The sequence below is a fragment of the Chrysemys picta genome, chromosome 7, assembly GCF_011386835.1.
Source record: "Chrysemys picta bellii isolate R12L10 chromosome 7, ASM1138683v2, whole genome shotgun sequence".
Classification (NCBI taxonomy): Eukaryota; Metazoa; Chordata; order Testudines; family Emydidae; genus Chrysemys; species Chrysemys picta.
In genome coordinates, this window is record NC_088797.1 from 102,055,249 (window position 1) to 102,082,423 (window position 27,175).

Consider the following 27,175-nt stretch of genomic DNA (forward strand, 5'->3'; position numbering starts at 1 on the left):
TTAGGCTACAGTACCCTATCAAACATTTCTGCCCTGCAGATCTCCCTGTGTTTGGACATCAGGTTTTCCCCTTCAGGAATCTGTGACAAGAGGTCTATATTGACCAAACAGCCTTCTTAAAACAAAAGTATTGTTTTGCAGCAGAAACAAAGTGTTAGGGGAAAAAAGGATTTTAAAATAAATAAGTCTATAAGCATGTCTATCTTATTTAAGAGTCCTATCATCCCATGATGTTGACATAGGCAGGTCTAGCTTCCTCAGAAACCTGGAGTGAGCTGTTATGCCAGAGTCTTAGTTTACTCTGGTTCCTTATAGGTTCTACCTCCCCCTGAGAGCATGTTCCTATTTATATGGTTCTTTTGTTGTTTGGTATTTGGCGGGTCCTGGCCAAAATCAGTTTTGTAGACTGTTTGGAGACTGAGGCAGAATCAAGCTAGCAGTGCTGCCATTGTCCCTTAACAACTCTCCAGTGTTTGCTGATAGGAAGCTCTCTTGAGCCATTCTTCTCCTTCCTGCCTGTATTTCAGACATACCTCTATTGAGTTAATATATCAATGTATTCATACAGTAAACACCCAATAATCAGGGCAACATACAAAATCAATAGGTTATCACAGCACAGCTCCAAACCACCACTCTCTTGTATAACACTTTTTATCCAGAAATGTTAAACGTTTCCATGGATCATAACACAAAACAAAAGCTAGAAGACGTAAAACTGCATTATACAGCTACCTCTGTTTCTACATGTATCGTTTACCTTCGCCAACAAACTTAAGGACAGAACCCAATAGAAAGGTTGGAAATAAAATTAAACAAAAACTGATCTTTCAAAATATTGAAAATCAGTTCTTTGTCGTATTTCAAAAACTTATGAAAAAAAATGGTTTCAGGATAGTTTTAAAGTCGAAATCCAAAAAAGCTAGTTGTATGCAACCGCAGCAATAATTTATACTGAAATAGGGTTAATTGAGAGAAAGTTTACATTGCCTTTGCCACCTCTTTGAGGATGCCAAAGAAAATAATTTAAGACCCTAATCTTGCAAATTGTGTTCAAAAGGACTGTTCACACACTTAACATAAGCATATGTTTAAGTGTTTTCAGGATTGGGGACTAAATTTCTGAAATTAACCTTATTTCACAAGTTAACCTTACCTATCAGAACCATTCCAGCAGCACTCAAACTTGTCAAAGATGCAGTCATTTTCATACAGAGAACAAAGCTTGCTTCGAAGATATTCATGAACCTTAAAACATTTAAGGAAGTATTAGACAGATCTAAAAAAAGAAAAAGATAATATTTTTTAATTTAAAAAAAAGCAACACTTTACCTGATATGTTTCTACAGGCCTGTTTTCCATATTGAGATCCCACACTTTAACTGAAAGGTAGTCTCTTGTCATCATGTATCGACCACTGTGACTGAATTTTACATCAGATATTGAGGAAATAATTTCTGAAAAGAATGATCTGCTGCTAGGATCTTCAGGCTCTTCAAAAACTGTAAATAAAGATGTAAAGTAAAACTGAATCCAATACACCAAATTTTACAAATGGCAATGCTATTCAGTATTTACATATTTTAAAATCATGGTCCTGAATACTAAATCCTCCATTTAAAAAAATAAAAGAAAAAGAGACCATAGCCCTGCTTAGTTTGGTGGGATTATTATTATTTTTTTTTAACAAGGTGGTCTTTTTCTTTAAAAAGGCACTAAATTCTCATAGCTAGAATCACTAGCTATTAAGTTCCAATGGGTTCTCCCATTAGGACATATCAAGAAGCTGCAATTCCTGGAGTTTGAGAATGAATGTTAAGAGGCAGAAACTAACAACAACAACAAAAACGTATATGAAGTTAAATTCAAAAGTCACTGTGTTCCACTAGGACTACGGATTATTCTATAACTTTATCATAAAGTAAATCTAAAAATTTTTTAAATGCGAAACAGTAAGAGAAGTCAGCATCGCCAGTGTATATTTCTTTTACAGATCCCACATATTTTAGTGGTGCTGTAGGGAACATGGTTTATTTATAAGTGAATATAAATTGCACCACACAAAAATCTACTGAAAGAGCAAGTTTCTATTTACACTGAAATTGCAATGACGATCTTCGTCTGCTTTCTTGAAACATGCTTCTTGGTTAGGTTGAAAGGAATTTACTCTTAATTCTTCAAATCAATGACAATACGAATCATTCAACACCAAGGAAATATACCAAAGTCCTTTCTTACAAACCTTTTATAAAAACATTATAGACTACTGTACGTTTTACAAAGTAAAGGAAACTAACAAAAATATGACAAGTTAGATTGGCCATTGACATTTCCAACTATATAAGCTAAGTTGACTAAAAAGGAAATGCATCATACCATACTTGCCACAATGTTTAAGCATTTCCCTTCCCCAATAAAAAAACCTCATCTTTGCTACAGTATATGAGCTTACCTGAAAATATCAACGCAATTTAGGTCAACCCCAGGAAGTAGATATATATAAAACCATTACTACTGTAATACAACCAAGAAACAAGCTGTGTATAAAGATGGGCCCTATTCCTTATGGTGGAAATATAAAAGCTTTCCTCACCTATATGAGGCTGTGTGGCTCAGTGCTTCAAAAACACTGGCCTTTCACCTCTGGGAACTGGCTTCAAATCCAGCACTGATCATTATGAATAAAATTCTTTCCAATAGCTGTAAATGGTCACAAATGAAATGGGTTCTGGCAGCCTCAGCCCAGTTCCTAATGCACAAAGGTAGATGTCAATAAACTGCCCTGAACTGGCACTTGTTAAGCAGATACCTTTGAGAAGCACCAAGACTGAGTCTGGACAGAAGACAGGTCTCACTGGTGCCAAAAGCACTTGAGTCACATCGTCAATTGTCTCATGCTACACTTCTGCTTGCTGATGGCCTAGAACAAGACAATTAAAATGTTCCATTCTACAAAACTATGACTCCTTACCTTTGTAAGTTCTTTACCAATAAGCAGAATTTGACATTTTAATGTTTATATAAGTAGAATACCTACACCGTCTCTTGTTGTATATGACAAACAAGTCTATAAAGCAAAAAGATATAATCTAAGTTACTTACATTTTGAATGCCTATCACAGAGGGCTGAAGAACGCATATCACAGAGTCGTATAGTTCCTTTGCTACTACTGTAGACAAACACATTACAATGATGTGGGTGAAACTCTGAGGCAGTAATCACTTCTGTTAGTTCCTCCATGTTAGCGGGCTTAATATCTACAATGTCTGAAAGTTTGTTGGTAAAGGTAACAAATAGCATTTCACATTTTTATTGTTTCTAAAATAAAATTTAAAAAATTATAAAGTTAATGATGATTCTGGTATATTTTTAGAAGCATAAGGTGAATTCCTCCCTTCTGCTTTGGGGACATTTACTCATTGTAAAAGGACAGGAGCAGCATAAAAATAATCCTGGGCTGGTCCTAGAATCTGTACCCTAAAAGCTAAAAATATTTGTGTGGAAATTTTTTGCAGGATCTTACAAACTGAACACTGAATGGCCTTCGTTCCCCTTATGCCCTGAAACAACTTAATGGCTATTTTACATTTCTCTCACCTTTGCATTTATTGAAGACACCTACGTTACTTGCCAAAATATCTCGGACCATTTTGGCCTGAGATAGGCAGCCTTAAGCCATAGCAAAAGGGTCACTTTCAGTATTGTTTGCAAGGTATATCCATACTTGGTATGCAACATTAAGTTTTTACTTTATTTCAAGATTAACATCAGACTACACAGCTGACACTTTGAATACAACAGGAGATAGAACTCTCTAGCAAAATGGAATTCTTTATTTTATTTTACATATATTATCAATAAGCTCATTTAATGGAAGACTGACCCCACATTTAAGATATATGGTCCCAGCATTTCACCTCATCTTCACTTTCTACTCTGCAAAATTAAACTACCTAAACTCTACATATCTTCCTACTTGCAGCTTTCCATTTCAAAAACATGTTTCACTGTGAATTAGTGCATTTGAACTATTGTTTAATTATATGACTGGAGTTAAATGAAAGTATTTAGGGCACTTATGTTTAGTAAAACTGCAGATATAACAATAAAAGTGTTTCTATTAATAGTCAAAACAGAGAAATTTATATATAATCATAGAATTCATACAGGAAAAGGATACTAAAACTTCTATCTGTGATTTCTAAATGCCATAGGTTAATTCTTAGGTCATCTGCAGAAAGGTATGTTTCATGATCACTATTTACTGAAATAGAGTTTATGTGATACGTGTGTGCATTTGCAAATATCCTTCGGGGACTTGCTTCTACCATTAGGTCCATGGGTTTCAATATTGGCACCTGCAAAGGGGAAGAGAAGATATAAGAAAAGTCAGTTTTTGTATGTGGGGAAAAAGTTCACTGTAAAGATAAAAGAGCTAGTAATTTGTGATTCAAAAGTTTACATTAAAGATGAATTAATTCAGCTACTGTATACATAGTCATATTTGCTACTATGTAAAATAATAATGTAGACTACAGAAATCTGATTTTCTCTCTGTATAGGAACACAGTTCACTTAGTTCTGGGGCACTTTTCAAATCCACTGGGCAAAAAAAAAATAATAAAACAGTTGCCCACCTTACTCTGACTTTCTGTATTAGCACTCACAAACCAGATCCCCGACTGTCATTTTTTTGCATTTCAAATATGTAAGGCTCTCGCATACTTCCCCATCGAGAGATAAGTACATGTTTATACTGAACGATTTGGAGATACTCAATTTGAAACTCTCACATTACAGAAGATATTTTCAGGTGTTACTTGTAAGATCTATAACAAAAATTATCTAAACAGGAGAGATCCAAGACTGTTTACTTTGAGCATCTGATAGAACTTGGTGCACTGGCTGCTTCTCCTCTAAAAATCAGTGAATCCCTTCTACACATCAACAAGGGAGCTGAAAAACCCTTAAAACAACATTTTAAAATGGAATGAAAAAACTATCTGAATGATGAACAAGTATATGGACTTTTAAAAGAAAGTTAATTTACAAATGAAATCAACTTGACCATGTCCTCATAACAATCTGATGCTCTTTTTACTGAACTATTGACAAATTATTTTTAACACACCGAGTGGAAAGCTAAGAGAATAGAATTAAAAAAAAAAAAAAAAAAAAGCTTAGATACAAGAGGTTTCTGGAGTTGCCACATATCTTGTTTATTATAAAAAAAAAAAAAATTCCTCTTCTTGCCACTAATGATTAGTCACATTTTAGGTTAAAATGTAAGTAAAAATATAATTGATGAAGTGGAGTGCTAGGATGAGGTGGACTAAAAATAATATTTCAGGGTACATGAGTTTTATTATAAAAGAACAATCAAAATCCAGAACACTATAATTAGTGTAATTAAGGAAAGGTTAAGCAAACTCTAAATTACAATTAATGCAGTTAAGTGTGAAATTTTCCTTTAACTCCTGGCTGCAAGGCTGCACAGAAGAACAGTGGGCACATGAGCCACACAGAAGGCTTCCACTCTCCATGCCCAGTGGAAAGACCCTCTGTGCCAGTTTTGTAGACCAGTACTGAAGGAATAGGGATGTCTTTATGTGAATCCAGTAGGCCTAACACCCCAATTGCTACAACTGCAATTCTGGAGTACCTGCTGTTTGGAGCGGAAGTCACTGTGTATCACATTGACAAAGATACATTCCCTGTATCTAGTTATTTAGGTTTTATATGGGTGAAGCAAATTTCTTCTAAAATGCACAAGAAAGGGAGAAGTAAAATTCACTCAACGAAATCTAAAAGTAACTTTTGAGACTAGAATGTGAAAGTGAAATAGCATCAGGTGAACATATTAAGAGACCACCTGAACCATTCCTGGGTGATCGATTATGAAAACATACAAGTGTAAATATCACCAAATCTCAAATAAAAGGAACATATATTATTAATAAGTTACTGGTGAAACTAAACCCTGAACCACAAAGCTTTCTAGTAACCGTGCTATGCAAGTAGTTTTTACTACTTATAGCTACAGGACACTAAGAAAAATATTACCTACACAATCTTGCTTTGGAAAAGTGACTTGACATATTATTGTAATTTGATGGGGTTGTAACTAGCTTTAATAATACTGTGTTTTTATAGCCTCAGTAATAAAAAAAACCAACACCACATGACCAAAAGTAGAAAACATTCTTGTTTCTGCTCTCAAAGAATTTTTAAACTATAGTAGAACCTCAGAGTTAAGAAAACACAGAATTACAAACACTGACTGGTCAACAACACACCTCATGTACGCAATCAGGCAGCAGCAGAGAGGAAAAAAAAAAAAGCAAATACAGCACAGTACTGTGTTAAACAAACTACTAAAAAAAAGGGAAAGCTTAAAAAAATTGCAAGGTAATGAAACTGTTTCTGTGCTTGTTTCATTTAAATTAAAATGGTTAAAAGCAGCATTTTTCTTCTGCATAGTAAAGTTTCAAAGTTGTGTTAAGTCAATGTTCAGTTGCAAACTTTTGAAAGAAAAACCATAATGTTTTGTTCAGAGTTACAAACAACTTCCATTCCTGACATGTTCGTAACTCTGAGGTGCCACTGTATTCGGTCTTGTCTTGACATAGCATTCAATCCATAGTCTTCCTGCAATGGCTTTATATATTAAAAAGGGTAAATCAGGATTAGGAATGGATCCAGTTCTTAGTTTATGATGGTGAAAGAGAAGAAAATATTATCAATAACATTTCTTTGCATATTAAAAACTTTAAATCCACAAAAAGAACAGGAGTACTTGTGGCACCTTAGAGACTAAAATTTATCTGAGCAGAAGCTTTTGTGGGCTACAGCCCACTTCATCAGATGCATAGAATGGAACATACAGTAAGTAATACATATACATACAGAGAACATGAAAAGGTGGACGTAGTCATACCAACTGTAAGAGGCTAATTAATTAAGATGGGGTATTATCAGCAGGAGGGAAAAAAACTTTTGTAGTGATAATCAAGATGGCTCATTTTAGACAGTTGACAAGAAGGTGTGAGGATACTTAACATGGGGAAATAAATTCAATATGTGTAATGACCCAGCCACTCCCAGTCTCTATTTAAACCCAAGTTAATGGTATTTAGTGTGCATATTAATTCAAGCTCAGTAGTTTCTCGTTGGAGTCTGTTTTTGAAGCTTTTCTGTTGCAAAATTGCCACCTTTAAGTCTGTTACTGAGTGACCAGAGAGGTTGAAGTGTTCTCCTACTGGTTTTTGAATGTTATGATTCCTGATGTCAGATTTGTGTCCATTTATTCTTTTGTGTAGAGACTGTCTGGTTTGGCCAATGTACATGGCAGAGGGGCATTGCTGGCACATGATGGCATATATCATATTGGTAGATGTGCAGGTGAATGAGCCCGATGACGTGGCTAAGGCTAATGTCCTGTGATAGTGTCATCTGAATAAATGTGGACAGAGTTTGCATCGGGCTTTGTGGAAAGGATAGGTTCCTGGGTTAGTGTTTTTGTTGTGTGGTTGCTGATGAGTATTTGCTTCAGGTTGGAGGGCTGTCTGTAAGCGAGGACTGGTCTGTCTCCCAAGATCTGTGAGAGTGAGGGATCATCTTTCATGATAGGTTGTAGATCTTTGATGATGTGCCGGAGAGGTTTTAGTTGGGGGCTAAAGTTGATGGCTAGTGTCGTTCTGTTATTTTCTTTGTTGGGCCTGTCCAGTAATAGGTGAATTCTGGGTACTCTTCTGGCTCTGTCAATCTGTTTTTTTCACTTCAGCAGGTGGGTATTGTAGTTTTAAGAATGCTTGATAGAGATCTTGTAGGTGTTTATTCTGTCTGAGGGATTGGAGCAAATGCGGTTGTATCTTAGAGGTTGGCTGTAGACAATGGCTCGTGTGATGTGTCCTGGATGGAAGCTGGAGGCATGTAGGTAAGTATAGCGGTCAGTAGGTTTCCAGTATAGGGTGGTGTTTATGCGACCATCACTTATTAGCACAGTAGTGTCCAGGAAATGGACCGCTTGTGTGGATTGGTCTAGGCTGAGGCTGATGGTGGGATGGAAATTGTTGAAATCATGGTGGAATTCCTCAAGGGCTTCTTTTCCATGGGTCCAGATGATGATGATGTCATCAATGTAGCGCAAATAGAGTAGGGGCGTTAGGGGACGAGAGCTAAGGAAGAACACTTCAACCTCTCTGGTCACTCAACAACAGACTTAATGGTGGCAATTTTGCAACAGAAAAGCTTCAAAAACAGACTCCAACGAGAAATTGCTGAGCTTGAATTAATATGCAAACTAGATACCATTAACTTGGGTTTGAATAGAGACTGAAAGTGGCTGGGTCATTACACATATTGAATCTATTTCCCCATGTTAAGTATCCTCACACCTTCTTGTCAACTGTCTAAAATGAGCCATCTTGATGATCACTACAAAAGTTTTTTTCCTCCTGCTGATAATACCTCATCTTAATTAATTAGCCTCTTACAGTTGGTATGGTTACTTCCACCTTTTCATGTTCTCTGTATGTATATATATATATATATTTATTACTATATGTTCCATTCTATGCATCTGATGAAGTGGGTTGTAGCTCACGAAAGCTTATGCTCAAATAAATGTGTTAGTCTCTAAGGTGCCAAAAGTACTCCTGTTCTTTTTGCAGATACAGACGAACACGGCTGCTACTCTGAAACCTGTCATTAAATCCACAAGCACTAAATCAAAACCATTAGGAAAATATACTTTTTGATCTTTCCAGAGGTCAAATTTCAGAACAAGCTCCACTCAAATACAACATCAAATGTCTCTTGTAATGCATTCTTGAAACCATTAAATTTAGACCTAGATGACCAATATGGCCTAACAGTTCGTTTTAATTAAAAAGTGAGCTGACCATTACAGAAAAATATTCTTTAAATTTAATTTTCCACCAATGTCAAAGATAACCACCCTATTTTAAGTGCAAATTTATGATTCCACACAAATGCTGCGAGATGGGTCACTAACATAACAGGGTATTCAGGGAGATAAGTAGAAGTGATACATTATTTGGGTTCAAAGATAGCTTAAGAGTCTTACGTTAAAAAAACAATCATTCAAAAATATTCTTCTATCTTAATTTTACTGTCTTCTATAAATTATTTAGATGAGTGAAAGGATACACCTAATGAAAAATATTAGCTTAATTTTAAACAGACTTTAAAACCCTTTTTATATTTACAACAGCATTAAGATGTTCCAAGATGTCACTAAGAAGCCCATAACAAAATATTTTTGTCTGAAGCACTCTGGTCTTTAATCTTCCCAAATCATCAAGGCAGTGTTTTATGGGCCCATGAATTAATGAAACTTCAGTAATGTCTTTCATTTAATTCTGTATGTTTTGTATGATCCTGGAATACCCAATACAGTTTTGACGCCACATAATACAAACTGCAATACAAGACACAACTTTATAAGTGTATAACACCTCTTTTTAAATGTACTATGGTAAAGTTGTACATTCAAAAAGTAGATTTAACTAGAGCCAAAGGAAAAAAACAAAAAAACATACTCGTAGTGCTGTGATTCTAAATGGATCCCGAAGTCGTCCATCTTCATCTTTCAAGTTATAACCTTCAGCTCTTTTATCCCTTTCACTTATTTTCCATAATTTAATAGTTTTATCTAAAAACAAAAATGCACATTCTTGAAATTGAAATTACAAAATTAAAGATGATTCAATAATTATAAAGTTATATGCCAGATTATGAACTCTCCCAGGCAGGGATTGTTTCTTCATCTGGGTTTCCTCTGTGCCTATTACAAAGAGGCCTCAATTCTGATTGTGGCCATTGAGCGCTACCATAGTATAAAATGATTAAAAAACACAAACACTACATACTAGAATATTTTACTTTGTTTGAACTGCTTATGAAACCATTCAGAATTGTCCTTAAAGTTCCCTATTTTAACTAGTTATATAAAATTTCCAGACAAAATATAAAATTTAAATGGTGTTAAAGTTGAGAATACATATCAGTAATGTAGAGATTTGCAGGGATGTTCTTATTATGCCCCAAACAAGCAAGATAAACTGAGGAAGTTTGGAATTAAAACTGAAATGAAAAGAAATTCAAATATGTTACTGTATGGAAATGCATAGTTAAGGCCCTAATGCCTTAATTCTGCCCTGTAGCACCAGCATAAAATAATCATATAAAGGCACTGTAGTATTTGATATCCTGGATTAGATGAAATCCTGACGGACATTAGATTTTTCATATATTTTTCCTCATGGTGTCACTATATGATAGAATTAAGGTTTTCTGGGTGTTCTAACAGTGTATTTCCATTCTTTAACATGCTTGGATTTCTTTTAACTTCAACTTTGAATTTCCAGGAAACCGCTTTCTCGGCCATTCCCTGAAATCCTGGATTCCAAACTGAGGACTACAAAAGCCATGTTGGATTTATTATTCAGGGGGGCAAAAAGCCATGACAAAGTTCCTAAATGACTGTAATTTTTCATATGTAGTCAATTTCCAAGACAAGCATCCTTGAAGGTATCAGCCTCTTTCCTCCCTCCCTCCCACTGCCAAAAAAACAAATACACAAACTATGAGCTCTTCTTACAGCCAGCAAAACTAGGCCTCTCTTTCCACCTTCTGGAAAGAGAGAATAGTCCTTTGAACGTAGCTTTTAGCTCACCTGCTTTTTCGGGATGGTTCAAATATATTCTGTTGGAAAATCTACCTGTGAAAGAATCCTATTCTTCTTCAGGGTCACCAATCCCCATGATCCTTGTGCACATAAGGATACTGAACTATTAAGTCAGGAAAGCTCTTTTTCCACTACAGAAAGATGGAAGAATCAGCCTCCAGGGACAAAGTTAGAAAGGAATGTTACCCTGAGCCCATAAGTGAGGTTGTGTAAGAAGATTTAAGGAGGAGCACTACACAGGGCGAACCACCTTGTTAAGGTCAGGAGCATCTTAGTTTGCTGGTTCAGACAAAGAATTAAACCCTAGGCTTCTGGAAACTAGCAGGTCATCTATGTGAAATAAGTTGTCCAAGGACAAGGCTGTGAGTTTTTCAATATATGATAGATTGAAAGCTCTGGCAAAAATATTCTGAGGACCACCAGCAAGGAGTATTAATGCAATGTGTCTTTTGACTGACATGGTTCCACAAATTTCCATGTTAAAAGTTCTTCTCCAAGAAGGCATATGATTATTCAATTCCTGCCATGCTTACATCAGAACCAAGGTACTAATGGCTTCTGGGCTAAGTGGGGGTTCTGACTTTTGAGAGGGAAGAGGAGCAATGTAGGATCAGTGAAATTATGACACCATAAGCACTGGGTATACTTATATCTGTTGACACATCATAAATGGAGGGGCATTTCTCACAAGATCATCTCTACCAACTAAAGGAGAAGGAACACTGCACCTGGAGGAGACTGACTCCACAGAACACTCTGAGTGTAAGGAAAAACATTCAAAGCCCCTGACTCTATCCTAGCTAATCCTGAGGTAAAAACATGGGGGGGGGGGGGGGGGAGGAAGAGGGGAAATCAAGGTAAAATTTTAAGCAGAAGTCTAGCCTCTTTATCTGCTAAGACAAGGAAACAGCAGAGAAGCATGAATCATCCACTTTCCTTTAGAGGAAGAATGAGATCTTTAAGAAGTCTGCTATTTTCATTTGCTGTTAGGAAAATCTAATCCTCTGACTTAAGGAAGGATGTTTGAAAAAAAGTTTCTCCTCAAGAAATAAATATACACATATGAATATACAGTAAAAGGTTTGGGTAGCATGCACAATGTATTTGCATTTAGTAATTTGTTTTTGTTATTCCCCATCAAGCTAACAAAGAAATGTGCAGTTGAACCAGTGATCTCCTGAAGAGTGAGACTTCCTTTATATTTTAAAATTCCACAAAAAGTGTGACATACCCATTTGAATAGACCTTTCTTTCAGAAGGTGTTATATGCACTATTTTCATAAACAAAAAAGAGACTGATATACAATGTTGAAATGTACAGGGATTTGTTCTGCTGTTTCACAGCTGATGTCCCTGGTGTTCTGTTTAACAGGTGATCATGAAATAGTGGACAAGTCCTTGTGAAAGGGTATGGGTTGTCATCCTGGAGATCATGATCACCCTCCCCTCTGCCCTTCCTTTATGGGGTGGGGAGTCATGAAATTATGGGAAAAGAATCCAAAATTTATTTCTGTTGCAACGAGGTTAGATTACAGAAAAGTTGAAAACACACTGGATTAGAAGAATAAAGAATCCATTTATGGTCAAAGGTATAACATAGAAAAGTGATGTAATTGGGAAAGTAGACTGTTTTAACCAAAGTCCATGTCAGGAAAGAAAAACAATTATTTTTAACTTTACAAATAGGAGGGGACTGTCTATTCAGAAATTCAACATTCTTTCACTCAGGGTTGATGGAACTGACACTTTCATAAAAGGTAGATGATTCCAGTCAAATGCTGGGTAAGACAATAGAAACATTCTCTAAGGAGCTGGGTTGTGTTATTGCCAAAGGGACTGTAACTTCAACAGTACAGACAAAGATGAAGCTTTGGCTGTTAGAATGCCAAGAAATGTCTACCATGTACGGAACAAGGTAAACTATCCAGTTATTTCAAGTTTACAGATAGACTGCAAGTCCTTTTAATAGAATCCATATAACACATCATCTGAAACCTTTTTAGGTTTTCTTTCCATTCTATAAATTGTCTAATTCAATTTAGAATAAGCAAAAGCTGTATTTGAAGAATTGATAGATGTCTGGGGGAAATTGTTTGCTAGCATTCTGGAAAAAAGTGAATTCATTATGGGAGACAAGGAAGAATGAGCCTTATTCCCAAACCCCAAATTCTAATCAGAAAAGCTGTTATCACTTTTTTTTTAAACCTACAAACTAGAACCTTCAAGGCTTCTGAATAAGGGGGTTTATTTGGATTACAAACTGATCTGGGGAGGGGCCTTCCTTTAAATCTTATACAGTGGCAAGTACATCATCAGCAAATAATGATAACTTGTGTAACAGTCAGATGTACAATAAAATGTAGGTTCCAGAGGCATATAAGACCCACCCCAACCACCAAAGATACAAAGTTCTTTCACACTCACTTTGCAGGTTATTTTATGATAAAGAACACCAGTGCAATTGTATACTGCAGTATTCCATATGAAACTTAATCACACTTGCTCCATGTTTTAAATCTATTAATTACAAATAATCATAAGGTTACATCAGTTGAAAGATTAGAGGGAAATAATTTTGAGGTCATTTGTTTTCAGCATTTGATATCACTTTTGTATTCAGTTTCACTGCTTCCTTGTCTAGTTTCCCTCTGTATTCACCTTTCACACAGTAATGGGGAAGAAAAACAGTTACAACTAGAAAAAAAGTGATCTAAAACAACAAAAATTGGCAGGCAGATTCCGGGTCTCATGTAATACTTGAAACTACTGTTGATTTTTTTTTTTTAACTGGTTTGATTTTAAGTTCATACTATCTCTTTGGACTTGCCAACCAGCATTTTCAGGACATAGTGTAGGAATAATAACCTGCAAAAAAGCCCTTCCCTATTAATAGAGCATTATGGTGAAACAGCAGTACTACAGTACCCAGCACAATGGTACTGCAATCCAGAATGTAGTATTTTAGTGAAACCATAATAATAAATATTTACTACTAACATATATTAGAAGGTAACCCTTAAGATTTTCCCCAATTTAATACGGCAGAGAGGAGAGGTAGGGCTATATTTCTGATTTATTTAAGTGAGACTCTTAATTTTATGTATGGTATCGACATACCATGGTCATGTATGTAATGGAAATACAAATAAATGTATTCCTGTCAATACAGCTGTTCCTTTCAGTTTGTAAGCTCTTTCAAACAGGCACCATGCTCTGATGTTTGGGAAACATATCACATTGCGGGAACCACCAGAAATAATGTTGCATTACTAACATCAGGTTGCTCTGTCATTGAAGAACGGCCCTGCCACTGGACAGCGCCAGGATCAGAGAAACACAAAGGAGGCTTAAAGCCTCCTTCTCTCAAGCTATGCTAAGGACATGGGGCTAAATTCCTGCCTTTTGCAACACATTTGTGCATGACAGGAGTAGAAAGCACATAGAGCTTCTTTACATAGCCTTCAGTCACACAAACAGAACAACAGGCAGGAAAAGTACTGTTGGTTATTATGTCAGCTTGCATATTACATCCAAGGGCACATTCAGTGGGTTGGTAGGTATATCTTCCCATATTCCCCTAAGACAGTTAATGCATAGTTACTTCACTATTCTAAACATATGGTATCAAACCTAACATGTCTTGCATGGAATTAAAACTATGAAAAAAGGATACTATTCTGTTGTATGAAAGTAATGAATAAATGGATCCAGGATAAGACTATGAAATTCAACCAGAAGTATCAAAAGATCTTGCTGATTTACAAAATAAAAGTACACAATGAAATGTCCTTACCATTTGTAGACAGCAGGAAATGAGCAGCATTCTGTTGTGGTAACCACCTAATTTTATTAATTTTTTCCTCAATTTCTAGACTCTTCAAGTAGTCAAACTCAGGTTCATGACTCTGAAAGGTACTGTAAACGTTATATTCTCCCCGAGAATGAGGACGGCTTTTATTCTGCAAGGAAGCATAACATTTTTATTAATGAAACAGAACTTCTTTATTTCTGTACCTAGAAAATGACAACACTTATATAACATTCTAAGAACAAATAAAATAAACGTAAACTAGGAATTGGGAAATGATACTGGGCAGTCTTGATGAACTGGTCAAGATCCATTAGAATGATATTCTGTATAACTGGTCTTTAACAATACAAATGGTAAGTTTAATTTAAAACTTCCATTTTTGTTTAGTTTTAGAAATTGCAAAATCCAGCCTGTTCCTGCTATGTTTGATGCACCAGTACGCTCTCTGCTGGCAATGTTCTAGCCACAGAATTTCACTGCACATTAGACGTGCCTTATATGGTTACGGAAAGACCCCATTTCTCACAAGATGTGTGGTTTTGTAAAGTTTTTAAAATGTATTTTTTTAATATACCAAAGTTATAACATTACAAACTCTACAAAACTGCGCATATTGGAAGACAGTGGATTCTTACCACTATTGGGCAGCTCCAGTCCACAGTAGGGTTCTGTGGCTGGTATGTCAGCAACAGAGAGAATGTGGTGCACCAAATAGTGAGGGACCAGGAAATCTGTAGCTGGCCTTGACTTGGAGATCTGCAGAGAAACGAAGAAGTTTTACAGTAGATTAATATTATACACATGTTTCTTCTTGTTCTTGTTATTTGGGACAATCAACATGTAATTTCTAAAATTACTGTTTTTTTAAAATATGCAAACTGAAATTAATGCAGATTTGCATTAAAAGTGACCTGAAAATGATCATCTCCCCATATCAATGTGTGGCAAAACCCCAACAATCAAGCAAAGATGGTCCAATCCTGCAATGTGCTGAGCCTCCTCAACTTCCATTCATTTCAATGGAAGGTGAGGACACTGCATGATTCAAGACGACGTCAACTTGGCTTCCATTCTGTTTTAGGCCACTCATCAGCAGGCTCTTGTTCAGGTGCTTCCCTATGTTAACAATAATCACCATGAAATACAGCCAGAATAAGGAGCAGGCTGGTGAGGCCTCAGATACAGTAACTCCTCACTTAACGTCCTCTCGCTTAACCTTGTTTCGAAGTTACATCGCTGCTCCATTAGAGAACATGCTCGTTTAAAGTTGTGCAACGCTCCCTTATAACATCGTTTGGCTGACTTTACAAGGGAGCATTGCACAGATTCTTCTTCTCCGCCTCCTCCCCCTCCCTCCCAGAGCTTCCCCCGCCACCAAACGGCTATTTGGCAGCGCTTAGGACTTTCTGGGAGGGAGCGACAGGGTGGCCCTGCCTGCTGGGAGGAGGGAAGAGGGGGGAAACTCCCAGAATCGCGGCTAAGTGCTCTGCACCTCCTGCCTGCCCCAGCCCTGAGCCTCCTCCCGCATCCTAACTCCCTCCCAGATCCTGCATCCCCAGCCCTGAGCCCCAGGAGGAGAACGGCGAAAAAAAGAATGAAAAACGGGGGGGCGGGAGGGGGAAGAATAAGAGAATGCTGGGGGGGGCGGGGGAGGGCAAAAATGAAGCTGAGCACAGGGCCCCACTAACTCTAAATCCGCCACTGGTGGGAGGGGGAGGAGCGGGGAAGCGCCGCGTCTCCGTTCGTCCCCCTCCCTCCCGCAAAGTCTTAAGTGCTGCCAAACAGTCGTTTGGCGGCAGGGAAGCGCTGGGAGGAAGGGGGAGGAGCGGGGATGCGGCATGCTCCGGGGAGGAGGTGGAGTGGGGGTGGGAAGAGGCAGGCCTGGAGTGGAGCGGAAACGGGAAGAAGCAGGCCTGGAGCATCCCCCGGCAAAGTCAGCACCAGTTCTTCGGGGGGGGGGGGGGGGGGGGGGGGGAGGGGGAAGCTGCTGCTGCTGCTGTGCACGGTACTTCCTAGCGTCCTTGCCTGCCTCATTGTCTGAAGAGGGCTGTGCCTGTGTGGGGTAAGCCATGGGCACCTCCCCATCACAATACAGTACAGTATTGTACAGTATATAATGGCTCTTGTCTGCCCTCAAGGGCTTCAGCCCCAGGCAGGGTGCCTGTAACCTAAGCCCTGCCACCCAGGGCTGAAGCCCTCAGGCTTCGGCCCCAGGTGATAGAGCTCGGGCTTCAGCTTTGGTCCTGGGCCTCAAAGTCTAAGCCAGCCTGGCGACCCCAATAAAACGGAGTCCCGACCCACAGTTTGAGAACTGCTGCTCTAGCCCATGGGAATAAGCAGGACTTCCCTGCAGTTGCTTGTTCCAGCAGCCAGGGACTGCTGTGGTGCCAGGCACCAGAATTAAAAGCAGGAATACTGTCTCCTCAATACTCCCACTGCTGGTGCCCAGGAAATTTTGAGAAAGAAATAGCAGCATAACTACAATGCAAAGGGATAAGGAGCCATGGTGGGGAGACAGGGACTGGGACAAGGAGCCAAGGGGAGGCAGTGGGAAGGCAAGACTAAGACTGGAACAAGTTCACGTTGACAGGACCAAGGGCAAAACAGTTTGTAATCACTTGAGTATGCTACACTCAGAACCTGGAATAAAACCCAGGATTCCTGAATCAAATTCTTCTAGCCAAAACTCTTTCCCATTCATCCCGTCCCAGACACCACCAAACACACTCTTATCAACCTCCTGGCTCCAGTCTGCATCCACAGCATTCCACTCCTCCTGTCACAGTCCAGCACTGCGGACTCCCAGTACCCACTGTACTCAACACCCATCCCTCTGCAGTTTAGCCCTGCTGAAGTACAGTACCCGCTGCACTGTTCTCCAAAGGAGAAGGTTGAATATGATACCTGGACATACACAAATCTAACTGTCCCAGGACCCCACCTCCTCCTGGGACCCTCCCTTCCCCCTCAGTGCAGATGTGGTTTTTTTTGTTTGTTTGTCTCTCTCCTCCAGTTGTTTTTTTTAAATAATTGTGTTGGTTTGAAAGTAATCTTTATTCTATTAACTGAAAGCAAACAGAGCCCTGAAAAGCAGCAGGCAACTTTCTTAAACCTTCATAGTGCATCATCTGCACCAATGACAATCACCTCTTAGCATTATAAGCACTGCACTTCTGAACACAACAACAAATATTAGTGGCTTTCAGCTTCAAATTTCTGCCTCAAGGCATCCCTGATCCTTATGGCCCTGCATTGCACCCCTCTAACAGCCCGGGTCTCTGGCTGTTCAAATTCAGCCTTCAGGGGCTGAGCCTCAGCAGTCCAGCCCTGAGTGAAGCTTTCACCCTTCCCTTCACATATATTATGGAGTGTACAGCATGCAGCTATAAGCATAGGAATATTGTCATCGGCCAGGTCCAGCCTCCCATATAGGCAGTGCCCGCAGGCCATTAAATGGCCAAAAGCACATTCAACAGTCATTCTGCACTTGCTCAGCCTGTTGCGAACTGCTCTTTGCTGCTGTCAAGGTGCCCCATGTATGGCTTCATAAGCCACGGCATTAAGGGGTAGGCAGAGTCTCCCAGGATAACAATGGGCATTTTGACTTCCCCTACAGTGATCTTCTGGTCCGAGAAGAAAGTCCCTGCTTGCAGCTTCCTGAACAGGCCTGTGTTCCGAAAGATGTGTGCGTCATGCACCTCTCCGGACCAGCCTGCATTAATGTCCGTGAAACGCCCACACACACTGATCCACAAGCACCTGGAGAACCATTGAGAAATACCCCTTCCGATTGATGTGCTCGGTGGCTAGGTGGTCTGGTGCCAGAATTTGAATATGCCTGCCATCTATCGCCCTTCCGCAGCTAGGGAAGCCCATTTGTGCAAAGCCATCCACAATGTCATGCACATTACCCAGAGCCACAGTCTTTCAAAGCAGGATGCGATTAACGGCCCTGCACATTTCCATCAACATGAGTCCAACAGTCAACTTTCCCACTCTGAACTAGTTAGCGACCTATCGGTAGCAGTCTGGAGTAGCCAGCTTCCACAGTTCAATCGCCACACTTCTCCAATGGCAGAGCAGCTCTCGTTCTTGTGTTCTTGCACCGCAGGGCTGGGGTGAGCTCATCACACAGTCCCATGAATGTGGCTTTCCTCATCTGAAAGTTCTGCAGACACTACTCGTCATCCCAGATGTGCATGACAATTTGATCCCACCACTCAGTGCTTGTTTCCTGAGCTCAAAAACAGCGTTCTACTGTGATCAGCATCTCTGTGAATGCCACAAGCAATCTTGTGTCGTAGCTACTACGCATGATGAGATCAATGTCGCATTCCTCTTGCCTTTGTAGTTTAAAGAGTAACTCCACTGCCACTCGTGACATGTTAGTCAGAGCGAGCAGCATACTGGACCACAGTGTGGGATCCATTCCTGCAGACCAAAGAGGCAGAGCTCGCAGTACAAAACCGTTGAAAGATGGTGCCAAATGTGGATGAAAGCAAAGGATTGCTGGGATGCAAAGCAATACCTCACAGGGCATTGGGACAGGATCCAGGATGCCCCACAACCCCCTCTGCCTTCCCTCAACTCTTAGCGACAGAAAAGGAAGAGATGCTTTGTGGGATAGCTGCCCAGAGTGCACCACTCCAAATACCACTGCAAGTTCCGCAAGCGTAAACACGCTATTGCGCAGGCAGCTGACAGTGTGAACACACAACAGAGGTTTCTGAGAAGCACTTTTTGAATCACTTTAATAGTCTAGTCACAGGCCCTCAGAGGAAAAGAGCTTACAGGTGCCAGATGCAGTTGGTCTTGTCATGTAATAGTAGTTGGAAAACGGGGCTACCACCCAGCGATCCAGTCCCAGAGTGGTTGGAACATATGTTTCCATCCTTGAGAGAGGTGAAGGAATTCAAGCCTATTACCTGAAGGACACACTTGAGGGACCAAAAGTGGTCTGAAGTATACCTCCCATAACTGATGCGAGAAAAGAAAAAAAAAAAAGTTGGCTTATATTGATAATTTCTTTGTGGGTTGCACAACCTCGGAAGACCTAGTGTGAATACCACCCAGTCAGCTTTAAATGTGACCAATCCCCTACAATTCTATATTCCCACATGATTCATCAGAAAGGTTGGAACATGTGAGAAGTCAATATGGCTCCACTTGATGAAATTTCTTTAGTTTTCATGGGTTCTTAAGAAAAGCAAATTACACACAAATAGTCATGTTAAATAAACATTAAGGTTGCAAAGTCAAGCACTCAAAAGTGAGATTATCCTGGAAATCTCCCTTATGTATAAGACAGGATTATAATGCATAAACTACCTGATCATGTACTAGAGAGACAAGGTGGGCGAGGTAATATATTTAATTGGACCAACTTCTGTTTGTGAAAGACAACCTTTTGAGCCACACAGAGCTCTTCTTCAGGTCTGGGAAAAGTACTCCGATTGTTGCAGCTAAATACAAGGTGGAACAGATTGTTTAGTCTAAGTAGTTAACACATATTGTAAGAGACTGTTCAAGGTGGCCAGTTAACCTCTGAAGTCATAAAACAAAAAAGGGAAGGTAAAAGTGGATTACAGATCATTGTAATAAATCATAAATCCAGTGATTTTATTAAGTCTGATTTTTAGTTTTGTCTAGTAAAGTTATGAATTCAAGCTCCAAGGCTAGCCTTTTGAAGGTGTTGTGCAGGTTTCCCTTGAGAATGAGGACAGAGGTCAGATAATGCAGTGATTGTTTTGTGAACAGTGTTCGCCCACGGGTTATATGGTGCTTTTGTCTTAGTTTTCTATGTGATGAGTGCCAGAGACAAGCTCATGAGGAAATTAATAATTCTGTATGCAGAATAGGATTTGAATTGTATGCAGTAAATAAGTCATGGGTCCATATATTGAACAATGAGGCTAAAATGAAATATTGACTACCCATTAACTGAGCACTGCCCATCCCATACACTTAATGAGGCAGGGTTCTGTAAAAATAGTATGAGATCTTGAATTAAAGACTGTCAAAATGCATACACAGAAGCGGTAAAACTTAAGGTTCCATGGGCCACCTTACTTCTGGTAATTCCTAACTTCTGAGTGCTTGACTTTGCAAAGTGAACATTCTTTTAACGTAGTTTTTATGTACAATTCTATAATGTAGATATAAATGTACGCATACTTGAGGGCTCAGAGACAGGATTTTCCTCAGGCTTTCAAAGCAAGGTATAAAAATGCTCGTCGGAGGCAGAAAAAAGTTGAAAGAAAGTGAACATTCCACTTGGTAGCAAGAACTGTATAAAGATTTCTTTTACAGATATGGCAAAGCAATGGTAATCCAAGTATTTGGTTGTGTAAGGATCAGGTAGTAAATCTGTGTTCTTTACATTCCATGAGCTCATAGTGCAATATCCCAATGTACACCATTTGTATGTTGTAATAAACTGGACTATGCCCCTTTTAAATGTCACCATCTGTATTTATCAAGATTGAGGATACAGAATTTTTCTGTGTTTTTTCCCTTCTATTGTGAAGATTATGGTACAAACAATATGCAAATATGAAGTATATATATACACATGCCAGCCCACACTGAGTAACACAGGAAAATTTTAACTGGTGCCTACCATCTCAATGACATTATCTGCCAAACGATTTTTGGAGAAGGCCTTCTCTATGCTCTGCCCTGTCAGGTTGTCACACATTTTTGGGGTTGATTGGGAAGCTGCTGCCTCTGCTATCTTTGAGTCTGCTGCTCCTAGAACACAGCAAGCTGCTGATGCTTCAATTTTCAAGCACCCTCTGTTTCCCTCCTAGCAGGTGAGCTGTCCATGCCTTCTTTCTGAAGGCAGTTAAAATATTTCTAAAAGAGACTACAATTTATCTTTTGTCACCCTGACCCTGAGCTTTAAGTTAAACAGTAGGTCCCATGGCAATCTGCAGAATAATTGACTTAAGAGTCCTGTGACACCTTATAGAGTACTAACAGATGTATTGGAGCATAAGCTTTCGTGGGTGAATACTCACTTCATCAGATGCAAGGATAACTGTGATGCAGGATAATTGTGATTGTACAGGCTAAACAGAAATACTTGGAATGGCCATTGCTTCAAATACAGCATTGAGTTCAATAAAGACATTGGGACAATTTCCGATTTTCTAAAGAAATATCATGGACTAGAAAACAACATGGGAACATTTAAAGTTGGTGATATCAAATGCTGCACCAATATCATGCATGTTAATAAACGAAAAACCTCAAGAGCCGCTTCGGTAGGCACACTTCATTGTTTTTGAAGTCACTGACCTCTTGTTCCCTTTGAAATATAACCACTCTGCCACCCTTGTCTCCTGTCGCAAGAAGATCTCCAGAGTAATTAAATTCAACTGTTGAAATAATATCAGCTGTAAACATAAAATAGAGACAAAATAGCATTATAATGTGTAAACAGAGCCAAGTAATTTCAAGACCTAGAAACTGAACACAATACAGAGGAAGACAACTATTCCACTTTGGTAATATGACAACAAAACAATCCTATCTAACTTACAGCATTACTATCCAAAACTAAAGCCAATACTTTTGTGCATGTATATCTTATTATATCTTATTGCTGAGTGGCAACAGTATGCTCTATGCTGAATAGAACAAGGTAGCAAGCTAAGCCCACAAAGGTACGTCTATGCTGCAAACACCGACAGCTGGCCTGTGTCAATTGACTTGGGCTTGCGGGGCTTAGGCTGTGGAGCTATAAAATTGCAGTGTAGATGTTTGAGCTCAAACTGGAGCTCAAACCCTGCAACCCCAGGGAAAGCAGATATGAAATAACCTGCCCTCTGGGGAAGTTTCCTTCTAAGCTAATCTCCAACAATTGAGGGTTACAATCTAAAACATGATATTTATATCCTCTCAATTTTTTTTATTTTTGCATTTATTGCAACAATTCTGGATATTTTTGCTACCCAGATAAATATCTAATCTTGTTTTGAATCTTGCTAAGTTTCTGGCCTTAGTGATATTCTGGGGCAATGAGTTTCACGGTCTAATTGAGCCTTGAATAAAAAAAACATTTTCTTATCAGTTTTGAATTTGCCACCTTTAATTCTTTTGAATAACCTCTTGCTCTGATGACACAAACAGACATTCCTCTCAACTGTCTCTATACTATTATTTTGTATTTATGTCCCCTGAAATTAGTCTCCTTTCAACATAAAGAACCCCAATCTTTTTAATCACTTATGAGTTCACCTATACTTTTAAACATTTTTATTATCTACCTCTGAACCCCCTCCAATTCTGTAACATCAGTTTTGAATTGGAGTGACCAGAACAAAACACATTATTCCAGATAAATTGTCATATAATAGCACTACAGTATTTTCAGTATTAAATTTCCATTCATTCCTTATGCACTCTATCAATTTGCCTTAAAAAATAATAATAAAAAAAACCCACTGCTGAACATTCAGAGGCCTTCACTTTTGTCCAAAAGGATGCCTAGATCTTTTCCCTGAGTTTATTGCTAGTTTAGAACCCAATAAAGTGTATTAGTAGTTCCAATTACTCTCTGCTGTGCACATCATGCTACATTTTATCAATCCTGAATTTCATCTGCCACTGTGTTGCCCCTTCAATTAACTTGATTAAGGGCCCTCTAAGGTTCCTTAAGGTCTTCTCCAGTCTTGACTAGATAATTGTGTCATCTGCAAGTTTGCCACCTGAATGATCATCTCCTTTTCTAGATAATTTTAATAAATTAAACATTAGTCTCACCATATAATGTTGTGGCACCCTGTTGAAACCTTTCCATGATAAAAAGTGCCCGTTCCCCCCAACTCTATTTCCTATCTCAGTCAGTTTCTGATCCATGACAATACTTTGCCTCTCACATTAAAGTTCTAAAACACATTTCCTAAAATAAATTTTCTGCAATACATATGGAATATTCTGAATACAGGAGAGTGTGTCAAAGGTTTTTATTGGCATTGAATAGAATGATCTAATTCAAAAATAGTTTTGACAATCCTGAGCTCCTTGAAGCTGACACAAACTGAGATAAAAATATTATCACCCCATCATACATATTCAGATATATGAAAAAATAGGTGTGTGCGTACACAATGAGAAACTGAAAAATTGCAAAAAAGCAGAATGAATGAGCAAGTGATTTAAGAAAGTTGTGGAGGCAATCCAAATTTGAAGCATAAAAATCTATAGATTTAGGATATTTTCAAGAATTTATTTCAAATTTAAATGTCCAGCCTTTAAGTTACAGACTATCATCACTGCATAAATAAGCACACTACTACTGTAAAATTTGAAAGCTATACAAGTGAGACCATTTTTACTAGTGGAAACTGGTAAACTGCCTCTGAACAGAAACTGAAATTAATCCTTCTCTTAAGCTATTACTGATAACCTTTAAATCGAAGGAAAAAAACATTTTTAGAAAAAACGCCTAACATCTATTCAATCCTCCAATTCTAACTACCAGAGTACTCACTGACGCATTCTCTCAAAAAACATTAAAACAAAAAGCAGAAATTGGCATTGCTGAAACCTTGGGAGACAATCATTATAGGTGTTTTTCATAGAGACTTATTTTGTTTAATGCCTATGAGTAACTGATGTCACATGCTTAACATAGGTTTATTATTTACTACTTGCATTACAGCAACACTGAGATTGGGTTCCCATTACGCCAGGCACTTCATAAGTAGGATACAGTCCCTGTCCCAAACACTTTAAAATTTTAGTAGGCAAAACAAAGGGTGGCAGGGAAACAGAGGTACAAAGTGGTGAAGTAAATTAGGCAAGCTCACATAGCAGATTGGTGGCAGAGCCAGCATTAGAACCCAAACTTCTCTGCTGACTCCCTGTCCAGTGCTCTGTCCACTGAACAATGCAGTCTGGATTTTATACAGAACCCCCCAAAACATGCTGGGTGTATTAAAGACATGTTCGATATGGAGAGGTAGATAACTAGAGGTGGCATAATAGTATAAGGTAACAAAAAAAGTGGAGGCAGTGGAGTCAGGCTGGAGACTCTTGCCTATATGCTCGGGGTCTTACTGATCGCCATATTTGGGGTCGGGAAGGAATTTTCCTCCAGGGCAGATTGGCTGAGCCTCTGGAGGTTTTTCGCCTTCCTCCGCAGCATGGGGCAGGGATCTCTAGCAGGAGGGTCTCTGCCGATTGAAGTCACTAAAAACAGGATTGGGGACTTCAACAGCAGAGTCCAGGGAAGGGGTAGGGACGGTTTTATGGCCTGCAGCATGCAGGGGGTCAGACCAGATGATCATAATGGTCCCTTCTGACCTTAAAGTCTATGAGTCTATGAGTCTAGTGACAAAGTTCAATGGTGGCAGAGGTAAACAAGGTCAAACGGACATTTGAATCATCTTGCAACTACAGTAGCCATTTGGATTGACTGCTGGAGACTATGAAAGTATGGGCTTTTCCACTGGAGCACTCCTTTATTGTGTCACTACTGGAAAACTAATGAGGCCATGTGGGAGGTGCAGCCACTAGAATGATTTTTGGGTGTGCACGGGGGGCGGGGTGTGCTGGGACAAATATTGTAAATTGCTGACAGTACATACAAGAAAGTAAGTTTTGGAGAAGGAAGCCAAATGGCGTACAGAAGAGTACACAAGATTACTTTACTGTTCTGCTGTTGCCATGGAGCTGAGGGAGCTGCACAGAGCACGGTGGAGTCACCACTGCAACTTCCAGTTTGGAAAAGGTCACTTAACTTCTGCTTCTCTAGCCTGTCACTCTAACAATGTTTCAGAACACTTCTATTTATTTTTTCCAAAATCTAGAACTTTCTTATTTAAGCCTACATAAGAAGTTTTAACGATGTTACTGCTATACAGAACAAACACAAAAATATTGGAGAATCACAATTAGGAAAGGGACTGTTATAGGTAACTACATCTAAGTGTTCTTTGGCTCTTTCAGCTCAAACTGTCAAGAACAAAATTTGGAACATAACGTACAGCAATTCAGAACTATTAATCCCCTGATGACAAAAGTAATTTTTCATCTCCTTTCATAGAATATCAGGGTTGGATGGAACCTCAGGAGATCATCTAGTACAACCCCCTGCTCAAAGCAGGACCAATCCCCAGACAGATTTTTACCCCAGTTCCCTAAAATGGCCCCCTTAAGGATTGAACTCATAACCCTGGGTTTAGCAGGCCAATGCTCAGGCCACTGAGCTATCCCTCCCCCCAAAGGTAACCTGGCTTGTTGCCTCCAAGAGCAGTTCATATGAACAAAGAGGATAAAGGTTACCTGAAAAGGAAAAACTGATTGGGCTTTTGCTTTAGGATACATAATTTGAATTTTGCTTTTTTTTAAAAAGGGTTTTCCCGTTTTTTCTGTTTACCTTAACAATGAGGAATTTCAAATCTTCCCTTCCTGTGTTAGAGGACTGGAATCTTTCTGAACCCTTGGTCAAAGGGGTGAAGGTACTGAATATATAAAGTCTGTTCTTTGAAGTGTTTAAGTTAAATTGGCAAAAAACAGCTTTAAACATTCTAAATCAGTTAATTTTTCCTTTTAGGCAGGTTTCACTTCCATGATTCTAAAGGAACAGTCCCATAAATTCTCTAACCATCCATACAATTCCAAGGGTAGACAAGACCTAAGTGTTTTAACTTTTTTTTTTTTTTTTGGTGGGGATGGGGGGGGGGGGTAAAAAAAAAAAAAAAAAAAAAAAAAAAAACACACATGGAAAACCCTTCCCACCTTCTTCTTCATCCCTTTCTCATGCTGTTCTACCCCAGCCTCCAGCACTTTCAGCTCTTCTTTATGCATTGTGCACAAATCCATTCTCTCTCCCTTACAAGCCACTTTTTTTTTTAAAAAGTAACCACATTTGCAGGGCTTTGTTTTTTAAAGTCACCACACTAAACTTGATGTATTTTTAATCACATTTGTTACATACAAATATTTTTCTTCCGCTAGTTGCAGGACCACCAATTTTCTCTACTACTAGACTATATCAGGCAATCCTTGACAAGAGGGAAATAACCATTACCAACATTTCCCAGAAAAGTGAGGAAAGAACAAGTAGCATCAACACCATAATATCTTCCCCCAGTCCTTTCTGAAGAGAAAAAATAGATTTCTGGGCCTATTATACCATGAAGCACTACTCTTGGGAGTGGCACACCCACAGAAAGCTATGAGATTAATTATGTATTACTTGGAAACACTTCTGAAGGCTTGTCCAACTTGCTGCCCTGCATGTTTCCCTGAGGGTGACAGACTCACTCTGCCCAGGAAGCGGTCATAGGCCTCAGCAAGTGCACCTGTAAATTAGGCAAGAAGGCAGGTCTTTTGGATTTATATGGTTCTATAATGCACTGTTATTAATCAGGCAAATGATTTGTTGCTATCTTACTGTGACAGAATGGATCTGAAGGAGGAGTACATTCTTACTGGAAGTAGTTCTGTTGATATAACTTAACTGCTCTCTGCAAATCTACTGTGCAGCTTTGCTCCTTGTAACATGATGGTTTAGGGAGGAAGGAAACTAAAATGTTATGGGACATATGACAGCTTCTAAGTTGTCAGTAGCCATTCCTAGGGCCACTTTATTATCTTGGAATTTACGACACTCAATCTCTATAGATGGGACCCATTCTTT

The 27,175-nt window shown here is 38.9% G+C and overlaps 1 protein-coding gene across 6 annotated transcripts in view; it reads right to left on the reverse strand.

Annotated features, from left to right (window-relative positions):
* The window catches only part of PPP2R2D (protein phosphatase 2 regulatory subunit Bdelta), a 42,155-nt gene that overhangs the window by 3,402 nt on the left and 11,578 nt on the right, over positions 1–27,175 (reverse strand). For 2 of the 6 annotated variants that reach the window (XM_005305300.5, XM_065552182.1), the window contains 7 exons: positions 21,823–21,920; positions 14,506–14,671; positions 9,565–9,677; positions 4,182–4,359; positions 3,103–3,267; positions 1,333–1,502; positions 1,157–1,248 (listed from right to left, as the gene is read on the reverse strand). In XM_005305300.5, the coding sequence (XP_005305357.1) occupies positions 1,157–1,248; positions 1,333–1,502; positions 3,103–3,267; positions 4,182–4,359; positions 9,565–9,677; positions 14,506–14,671; positions 21,823–21,920 (982 nt within the window). Of the gene's footprint in view, positions 1–1,156; positions 1,249–1,332; positions 1,503–3,102; positions 3,268–4,181; positions 4,360–9,564; positions 9,678–14,505; positions 14,672–15,158; positions 15,280–21,822; positions 21,921–27,175 lie in introns of those variants that run through there. The other 4 variants (XM_065552180.1, XM_065552181.1, XM_042856738.2 and 1 more) reach the window with 3 other exon arrangements.